Below are 10,202 nucleotides of genomic sequence, written 5' to 3'. Positions count from 1 at the left end.
TGGCAAAACCCCATCTCTACTAAAAATACAAAAAATACCTGGGCCTGCTAGCATGCACTTCAAATCCTAGCTACTTGGGAGGCTGAGGCAGGAGAACTGCTTGAACCCAAAAGGTGGAGGCTGCAGTAAGCCGATATCGAGCCACTGCACACCAGCCTGGCTGAAACGGCAAGATTCCATCTGGAAAAGAAAGAAAACCAAAATGTCTGGGAGTGGCAGGGTGCAGTGGCTCACTCCTGTAAATCCAGCAATTTGGGAGGCTGAGGCGAGCAGAGCACCTGACATTAGCAGTTCAAGACCAGCCTGACCAACATGAAGAACTCCTGTCTCTATGGAAAATACAAAAATTAGCTGAGCATAGTGGCATGTGCCTGTAATCCCAGCTCCTCAGCTGGATGAGGTAGGAAGATCACTTCAACCAGGGAGGTGAAGTTTGCAGTAAGCCGAGGTGGTGCTACTGCACTCCAGCCTGGGCGACAGAGAAAGACTCCATCTCAAAAAAAAAAAAAAAATTCAAATAATTTCACACTAGAATAGTTATACTAAAAAACAAACAAAAAAAAAGAGTTGACAAAGATGTGCAGAAACTTGAACCCATAAACACTGCTCCTGACAGTATTAAACAGTCCAGCCTATGTGTAAAATCATTTGGTGTTTCTTCAAACACTTGCAAATAGATTTGCCATATGACTCAATGATTCCATTCCTCAGCATATACCACAAAGAACTTAAGACAGGTGTTCAAACAAAAACTTGTATGCTCTTTAAGTGTGTCAAGGTGACAAATATGCAGGAAAGTCTGGGGAACAGTGCCAGGAAAAGAAAACCGGATCAGAACAATGAAAAAAAAATCAAACTCCCAGGTGGTGTGTCGTGGACAGTCCGGGACAGGTAGGCACGTCTGCCTGGGGGTCTCTCGACCTGCAAGAGGGTCCCAATACCTGGAAGAGGGAGTACACCTGGAAAAATAATAAAGACAGAGAGAGAGAAAGCGAGACGTCTGGAGGGCTGATAGGCTGTGCCTAAACAGCAAATTTTATTTTTCAAAGGCCAGGAATAAATACACTTTCTTGGCTCTGGTTTACGTCATAGTAAGAGGAATGTAAATGTATGCCTCACATGGCCTATACAATAGAGAAGTCAGATATGCAATCAATGGTTGTAAAAAGTAACAAAATTTTCTACAATCACAAAGTTTGTTTCCAAACATTATTCACAAAGCTTGTTTATATCCAAACATTATTCACAAAGCTTATTTATATCCAAACATTGTTCACAAAGCTTGTTTATATCCAAACATTATTCACAAAGCTTGTTTATATCCAAACATTGTTCCTCCTGGCTGCAGGTATCTCTGGTTTGACCTTGTTTTAGAACTGAAATGTGAAAAGGTTTTTTGGTTTTGCTCATCAGAATATCTTTTAATCAGATTCTCCTTTGTCTACTCCTGACTCAACTTAACTCAACTTCCACATTCAGGAATCTCTGAGTCAGGAATCAAAGCCATCCCTTATGGTGGCATTTGCTTTGCAAATATCGACAGTTAAACCATTATCTAGGGTACAAGGCAGTTAGGTAAGTAAAGGTTAAAACTTATTCTTAAAGTCATAAAAAGGTTAAAATCAGGAACTGATTGCCGGCAGGGGGTCACTCGGTCTAGCAGCAACGCATAGTTTTAGGCCCAAACAATATTGTGGTTGATATTAAAAACTGATCATTCATCTTTCAGTTCCTATATTTCCGGATAGCTTGACTGCCTCCAGTAGGAAACTGTTTGGGATCAAACTCACCATATAGTGAGACTCACGCCTTTTAGGGGTCTCACACGGGAATGTTCCCCACAGTGGTGCAGAAGGTAAAAGTGAAATGAGTTTGTAGACTGAATTATCATGTAGTAACCATGCAGATTTCCTGATCTAGGGGTTATGTGGTGGTTACCTGGGAGAGTGTACTTTGGGCAAAATATACTGAAGTATTTTCTGGGACATTGTAAATCTGGTACAGCAACAACTGCTGCAAAATCTAAGAGAAGAAACAGGTTATACTTTGTACTGCTATTGGAAGATTCCTAGAAGTATGACATTATTGGAAAGCAAACTACTTTTTAGAACAACCATATCAATACCATGCCAGGAAAGCAAAGACCTCATCAAAATCCATTATAGAGGCTATAGTTCAACCAAAGCTGTGAAATCCTTATAAAAGTCTCCATGTCAACAGAGTTCACTTAGTAGATACTACTGTATTTACTAGTATTAGAAGCTACTGTGTGGATATATTAGTGTTATGGCATGATATGGATATTAGTGTTAGGACATGGTGTGAATATTATACTGGTGTTAGGGCACGGTGTGATTACTATATTACAGACCACTGTGAGAATACTTACTAGCAGCCGCTGTGTCTTGGACACTGACAAGATCAGAGTGTAGTCAAAACAGTGGATTTGATGGTTTCCTTTGTCTAGCTGAATTCCTTCCTCTGCTGAGTACTCTCTAAAGACTCTCTCCTCTGCACTCAGGGCTTTGGACAGGAAGTTTGTTACTCATCAATGAACAACACCAAGTTGACACGACCTTCATGCTACCCTGAGGAAGATAAAGCTCCTTGCCGCTTCTGGCACCTCAGAGGGAAGTTGGTCAGGAGTCGGTTCGTGCACCCTCTGGTAATGCCAGAGCTCAGCACAGACACTCTTGCTCAGTTTCTAGGGGGACGTGCAACCCCGCCTGGCTGTCCTGAAATACCTATAAAATTCGATATTGAGTTTACGCAGTGTGATAATTTTAGAAATTCAAACCAAAATGAAGCCCACTGTACCCATTCCTTCCCAAAGACGGTGATGGAAGACTTTGGAAGCCATGTAGAATAAAATGAATAAATACACAAATTAAGAAAAACAAAAACCTACTCAAAATAGTCCAGAGACTGTAATTTTAAATGCAAAACTATAAAAAATCTAAAACAAAATCTATATGACGTTGAGTTTGGTGTTGACTTGTAACACAAAACATCAAATGCCAATTCATGAAAATATTGATAACACAGACTTTATAAAACTAAGTATTCTACTGTGCAAAACTGTATTCAGAGAACAAAAAGACAAGAGAGATGTGAGAAGATAATTACAAAATACATACGTGATTTTAAAACTGGGTAAATATCTGAACAGATACCTAACCAAAGCAAATATACTGATAGTAGGCTGGGCATGGTGGCTCATGCCTGTCATCCCACAACTTTCGAAGGCTTAGATGGGTAAATAATCTGAGGTCAGGAGTTCCAGACCAGCCTGGCCAACATGGCGAAACCCCATCTCTACTAAAAGTACAAAAAATTAGCCAAGCGTGCTGGTGGGCACCTGTAATCCCAGCTGCTTGGGAGGCTGAAGCAGGAGAATCACTTAAACATGGGAGGTAGAGGGTGCAATGAGCCAGTATCGTGCCATTGCACTCCAACCTAGGTTACAGAGCAAGAAAGACTCCATCTCAAAAAAAAAATTGTTAATAACGTATCTGACACATGTTGATATGTTAATACGAGGGGAAACTAGTTTGGGTCTACACAGGAAATCTGCATTTTCCTCCCAATTTCAGTGTGAATCTAAAACCAATTTAAAATAAAAACTTTATTTAAAAATTACAAATTTTTTTAAATATCTGCTTCATTATTTGTACTAATAATAAGTAGTAATTGACACTAACTACTACTTTTCAAAACAAGGGCATTCATGATGCTGCAAAGTAATTTAGGCAAACATATAAAATTTCAATGAAATGCCTATTTTACAAGATTTATGTTAAAATAACACATCCATGTAAACATATTTATCATATCTTTTTTCTTGTGGTGTGGTTCACTCTCTAGGAAATCTAGTCACCTTAGAACCAAGGAACGAATTCAGATTTTGGAGACTACTTCAATTTACAGCAGGACGTTTTCAAAAATATAACTTTTTTAAAAAAATTAAAATAGCAATTCATTGTGACTGAATCATTTATTATAATGAGTGCTTGTCTTTGTTTTGTTTCCCAGCATTCCTTTTAGCTACAATATAACAAAAGCAAATATTTGCCATTGGAAAAAATATTCAAAGGAAGACTGTAAAGGGAATTTGTGACCACAATTATTCAATGTTTCATGACGATGCTTTCTAATACTGAAAAGTTTAAAGGGATAGTCAAAGTTATTCCCCCAAAGATGCTTTGAAGAAATTGATGAAACTAGAGAAACAAAAGTGGCAGGACAATCAATGTGACTTCAGATGTCACTGTGTCTTGTGAGAAAAAGTAATTTACCTTTAGAGGATCGCCAAGAATTACTGGAAGCCCAGACTCTGGAATGTATCTAAATTTAGTTGTCAATATCACTAGCAATGAATGTAATAAAAAGGGATCTCTGTTTTATTTGTGTAATACAATACCAATGCAGTATTTAACGCTCCAAGGAAAACAAGTTATACCTGAAATACAGTTGACAATATCAGAATCAAAATAAGCTTCCTGACCAGGCATGGTGGCTCATGCCTGTAATCCCAAGACTTTGAGAGGCCAAAGCAGGCGGATCACCAGAGGTCGGGAGCTCAAGACCCGCCTGACAAACACGGAGAAACCCCATCTCTACTAAAAATACAAAAATTACCCAGGCTTGGTGGTACATGCCTGTAATCTCAGCTACTGGGGAGGATGTGGCAAGACAATCAATTAAACCAGGGAGGAGGCAGGTGTGCTGGGCCAAGATCACACCATTCCTCTGCCCTACTGTCTATGTAAAAATGCAACTTCACTGAACCAGACTAAATTGTATTCAGTGGAAGGCTGATCAAAAAATTCAGAAGAATGCAACTTTTGTTTTATCTACTTCTGACCTAGAACCACCCCCTACCCCGCCTTCCTTCTTCTAGTTGTTCCACCTCACTGAACCAAATGACTTTACATCTTACACATATTGATTGGTGTATCCTGTCTCTCTAAAATATATAAAAGCAAGCTCTACCCTGACCACCTTGGGCCCATGTTGTCAGGACCTCCTGAGGCTGTGTCATGGGCATGTCCTTAACCTTGGTGAAATAAGCTTTCTACTTGACTGAGACCTGACTCAGTTATTTTGGGATCACAATCCACAATCACCGTGGTGTGACATTTGACTACAGCATTCAGTACAGAGATGAGCTATACAGGTATGGTATGTAGCCTGAAAGCAAGAAGCTATACTATATCACTTACGTGTGAAGGGAGCTACACCATCCCATCCAGGTTTTATAAGGACACTGGATGGTGTTTGCACAAAGATGAAATCACTAAGGACACATTTCTCAGACAGTATCCACATTGTTAGGAGATGCTTGAGTGTATTTTAATTGGTTAAAGCCTAGGAGGAAAAAAAAGCAACTGAACTCCTGTTATGGTTTCATAACAAAGCTTAATAGAGTTAACATATTTCATCTAATCTAAGATGCTAATAATTAACAGACATTATTTTATGCAACATCACAAATAGGCTGCCAATTAAACTGACTTTCTGAATGACAACAAAAATGTGCACTTACTTTTATTAATGCCAGGAAAATAAAATGAAAATGAATTATGGTTTTGATATGTTAAAGCAAAAAAGGAGGAAGCCGTTAGCCTGAGGTCTTGCCTAAGCAAATGGAAACCGAACTTCGAGGCATGTAAACTGACTTAAAAACATGAATAAACCAATTAGTTAATGACAAAAAGCCCAGCTGCCAGCTGGCTATATGACTATTGACACTGAGGGAACCATCCCCACAACCAGCGATCGCCCAGCTGGAGCCCATGAGAAACCTCACTCAGCTGCCTCCGCTAAGAGCTCGAAGCCCCAAGCCCTGTTTTCCGTTCTGGTGCTTCAGGCATGATTCATGCATCATTCCTTCCTTCAAATTTGCCTAAAATTTTTCTAACCCCTGTATCCTAACCCCTAACTGGTAACCCCTAACTCTAACCCTATCCGCTAGCCGTAATCCTCACCCTAAACCCTAACCATACGTTAGTTTCTACGTTTGCACTGATATGTCCGTGTTGGGTATTGAAACTGCTGTACTGGCAGGGCCGCATGAATGGTGCGGATTTTATAGTAACATTTTTGGACTGAGGCCTTGCATTAGCATTAGGTGTTTCCTACCTGAGCACTGGGGTTATTGTATCCGTATTTCAGAGGCCATATCTGCCTCAGGAACGCTCTATTTGTCTTCTGAGGCTGCTGGGTGCACCTCACACTGCAGCCGCCTGGCCTTGGGCGGGGAGAACCCAGGTGCGCAGGCTTCAGAGGGGCTTTTCGTGTCCAGTTTCCCACACAGAGCTCTTCGTACTAGTCTCTGACCCTAAGCAGACAGGAATGCAAACAGGAAGGGTTTCACTCACCGTGGACATGGCCCAGAGTTGTCCCAAACCAAGGCTGTGCCCGCTATGTCTGTGCCGTGGAGAACGCAGCTCCGCAGATTGCCGTGACGCCAACTGAAAAGGCAGACTCGGGCGCCCCCTGCTGGTGGCCAGGCGTGCGGGGCCCTCTTGCTCATGGTCCTGTGTCTGCACCCCCCTGATGGCAGCTGGGGCCACCGCAAGCCCCTCTTGCAGTAAGAACCCTGCCCCAAGGTCTGTGCTGAGGAGGACGCAGTTCCACCCTCACAATGCCCCCCAGTTCTATACGGAGGAGAACGCACCTCTGCAGACCGCTGTGACTCAATGCACGCTGGTGGTGTGACATGATGCACACCGGTAGAGGAGCCTCAAGAATCTGAAAGGTGGGTGTGGGGGCCCCTACTGGGGGCCTGCACTGCAGGGCCCTCTTGCTCACGATGCTGTGCCCACGCCCCCTTCTGGCTAGGTCCACTGCAGGGCCCTCTGACAGTGTAGTGACTGGCATCACCTGTTGGCAGCTGGAGTACTGCAGAGCCCTCTTGCTCAGTATAGTGGCAATATGCCCGCTGCTGGCAAACAGGGTAGTGCTACATCCTCTTGCTCACGGTGTGGTGCCTGTGCTGCTGGGCACTCTTACTCTTGGTGTAGTGGGGTCACGCCCCCTGCTGGCCGCTGGGGCACTGCAAGACCCTCTTGCCCATAGTGTCCTGGCAACACTCCCGTGATGGCAACTAGAGCACTGCAGGGTTCTCTTGCTCATAGTGTGGTATTCAATGGGATTACAAGCGTGTGCCACCATGCCTGGCTAATTTTGTATTTTTAGTAGAGATAGGATTTCTCCATGTTGGCCAGCCTGGTCTCGAACTCCCAACCTCAGGTAATCTGCCCGCCTCAGCCTCCCAAAATGCAGGGATTATAGGCATGAGCCACCTAGCTCGGCCTAATTTTTTTATTTGTCGTAGAGACGGGGTTTTGCCATTTTACCTATGCTGCGGGGTTTCTTTCTGATGAGATGAAAATATTCTGGAATTAGGTAGAGGAGATGGCTGTACAGCATTGTGAATGTACTAAAAATGAACTGTACACATTAAAATGGAAGAAATGGTGACTTATCTTATACAAATTTTATTTTGATTTATTTATTTTTTTTTTCTGGTCTGACATTACCCTAGGCTTGTCAGTCAATATTTTGATTTTTTTAAAAAGCACAACGATGAGTTGAAACGTTTAAGGACCTATCAGTAGAAATGGTAAGAAGACAGTGCATGGCTGGGCGCGGTGGCTCACGCCTGTAATCCTAGCACTTTGGGAGGCCAAGGTGGGTGGATCACCTGCGGTCAGGAATTCAAGACCAGCCTGGCCACCATGGTGAAACCCCATCTTTAAAAAAAAAAAATACAGTGCAGAAGAGGGCAGGGCTGAGACTCAAGGGAGACAGCATGCTCCCCGCGGCCTCCTGCTGTCTGTGGGGCACCTGCCTGACCCCCTGACTGCTGGCTGCTAACCATCTGGCTTCTGCGGCTTCTTCAGCTCCCACTGCCCCCAGAGTGAAGGCTGCTCATCCACACTCACCTGGCCTCGGTGACATCAGCAGCTTTTCCCCTGCACACGCTCTCCAGCTGCACGTAGACCGAGCAGTTGACCCAGCTCCACTCGGGGTCACAGATGGCCAGGAAATTGGGGTGCAGGTGGCCGATCGTGTACTTGGCCAGGTCCGTCAGAGACTGGCTCACAGCCACCCCGAAGAGGAAGGTCCCCAGCACCTTGTACACGGCAGCCATGTAATTATTGAAGTCAGAGCAGGAATAGAGCTGGTCTGTGGGCACCAGGTAGGCTTCTCCCGCTGAGACCTGCGTGTGGGGCAGCCGCGGTAACCAGAGGGGGTCCTGGTCAGCCCATGGGCCCTTAGTGGGCTTCAGTCCTCCCCACGGGCCTCCCCAAGGCTGCTGCAGAGCTGGAGACTCTAAAGGTGCCCTAGCTGGGCTTGGTGGCTCACGCCTGCCAGCCCAGCACTGTGGGAGGCTGAGGCGGGAGGATCACCTGAGGTCGGGCATTCAAGACCAGCCTGACCAATATGATGAAACCTGTCTCTACTAAAAATACAAAAATTAGCATGCCTGTAGTCCCAGCTACTAGGGAGACTGAGGCAAGAGAATCACTTAAACCCAGGAGGTGGAGGTTACAGTGAGCGGAGATCCTGCCATTGCACTCCAGCCTGGGCAACAGGAGCAAAACTCCGTCTCAAAAAACAAAAGGGGTTTCCTATTACCCACAACTACCACTCGGGGCAAGGCTGTGTCCCCCAGCCCCCCACAGACCTCCAGGCCACCCCCATCAGGAACCCAGGGTTAGGCTGTACCCCATCCTGCCCCCCTCCCTGTCCCTCTGAACCCCTCCTGCCTTACAAGAATGACGGTGGCTGTGATGGTGACCCCCGCCATGAGCCCAAGGGTGATGGTATCTGGACGATAGGGGTACCAGATGGAGTCATCCCCACAGTAAAATCCACGGTTGTACGAGGTGTTCACCAGCAACAGGACAGCGAAGGACAGGGAGGCTGGAGGGGGAGAAGGGCCTGGGAGCTGTGAGGTTCTCAAACCAGCTGGGCCATGGGGCCCCCACACACGCCTTGGCCTCGAGGCCTGCTCCGACCAACAAGGAAGAGCTTTTCTCACAGCACGTGGGAGGTCCAAGCAACACTCCTTTCCCATCACCCTCAGATGAGCATAAACTCCCCAGGCCCTGGCCCCCTCACACCCTCCCTCTGCTCCTTGAAAAAAACGGGCAAGGCCGGGTGCAGTGGCTCAAGCCTGTAATCCCAGCACTTTGGGAGGCCGAGGTGGGTGGATCACGAGGTCAAGAGATCAATACCATCCTGGTCAACATGGTGAAACCCCATCTCTACTAAAAACACAAAAAAATCAGCTGGGCATGGTGGTGCATGCCTGTAATCCCAGCTACTCAGCAGGCTGAGGCAGGAGAATTGCCTGAACCCAGGAGGCGGAGGATACAGTGAGCGGAGACCCTGCCATTGCACTCCAGCCTGGGGAACAAGAGCAAAACTCTGGCCAGGCGCGGTGGCTCAAGCCTGTAATCCCAGTACTTTGGAAGGCCGAGGTGGGTGGATCACGAGGTCGAGAGATCGAGACCATCCTGGTCAACATGGTGAAATTCCGTCTCTACTAAAAATACAAAAAATTAGCTGGGCATGGTGGCTCGTGCCTGTAATCCCAGCTACTCAGGAGGCTGAGGCAGGAGAATGGCCTGAACCCAGGAGGCGGAGGTTGCGGTGCGCCGAGATCGTGCCATTGCACTCCAGCCTGGGTAACAAGAGCAAAACTCCGTCTCAAAAAAAAAAAAAAAAGAAAGAAAGAAAAAGAAAAAACCAGGCAAACACTCACCTCTAGGCCTTTGCATAGGGACTTCTCTCTGCCCAAAATATCTTATTTTTATTTTTAAAAGTAGAGACAGGGGTCTGATGCTGACCAGGCCGGTCACAAACTCCCAGGCTAGAGCGACCCCCCAGCCTCAGCCTCCCAAAGTGCTGAGATTACAGGTGTGAGACAACGTGCCAGGCACCAAAGTGCCTCCCACTTCCACTCAGTTTCATCTCCCCTCCCGGCTGTCCCCACCAGCGTACCTTTCACAAAAGGAAAGGTCTCTTTAGCCGTGCGTGGTGGCGCATGCCTGTAATCCAGCTACTTGGGAGCCTGAGGCAGAAAAATTGCTTGAAACCGGAAAATGTAAGTTGCAGTAAGCCGGGATCGCGCCACTACACTCCAGCCTGGCAACAGGGCGAGACTCTGTCTCAATTTATTAAAATAA

General features: G+C 45.7%; 1 protein-coding gene across 1 annotated transcript; it reads right to left on the bottom strand.

Moving 5' to 3' along the window:
• Window positions 1-1,005: 1,005 nt before the first annotated feature.
• LOC141583886 (phospholipid phosphatase 2-like) lies at window positions 1,006-9,088 on the bottom strand. The gene is made up of 5 exons (XM_074395695.1): window positions 8,783-9,088; window positions 7,950-8,227; window positions 6,142-6,340; window positions 5,223-5,367; window positions 1,006-2,744 (listed from the first exon to the last, which is right to left on the bottom strand). The coding sequence occupies exons 1-3, from the start codon at window positions 9,086-9,088 to the stop codon at window positions 6,328-6,330; spliced, it is 597 nt and encodes a 198-aa protein (XP_074251796.1). The 3' UTR covers window positions 1,006-2,744; window positions 5,223-5,367; window positions 6,142-6,327.
• Window positions 9,089-10,202: the final 1,114 nt, after the last annotated feature.

The sequence above is a fragment of the Saimiri boliviensis genome, chromosome 3 (genome assembly GCF_048565385.1).
Source record: "Saimiri boliviensis isolate mSaiBol1 chromosome 3, mSaiBol1.pri, whole genome shotgun sequence".
Classification (NCBI taxonomy): domain Eukaryota; kingdom Metazoa; phylum Chordata; class Mammalia; order Primates; family Cebidae; genus Saimiri; species Saimiri boliviensis.
Note: the sequence above shows the minus strand (reverse complement) of the source record. Positions and strands in the feature narration are given on the sequence as shown.

Bases quoted from the DNA above. Each gene is read 5' to 3' on its own strand.
- LOC141583886 (XM_074395695.1), bottom strand. From the start codon at position 9,088: ATGGGAAAGGAGTGTTGCTTGGACCTCCCACGTGCTGTGAGAAAAGCT. The intron at 8,228-8,782 runs GTAAGGCAGGAG...CCCCACACGCAG, and splicing joins TCACAGCCACCGTCATTCTT to GTCTCAGCGGGAGAAGCCTA.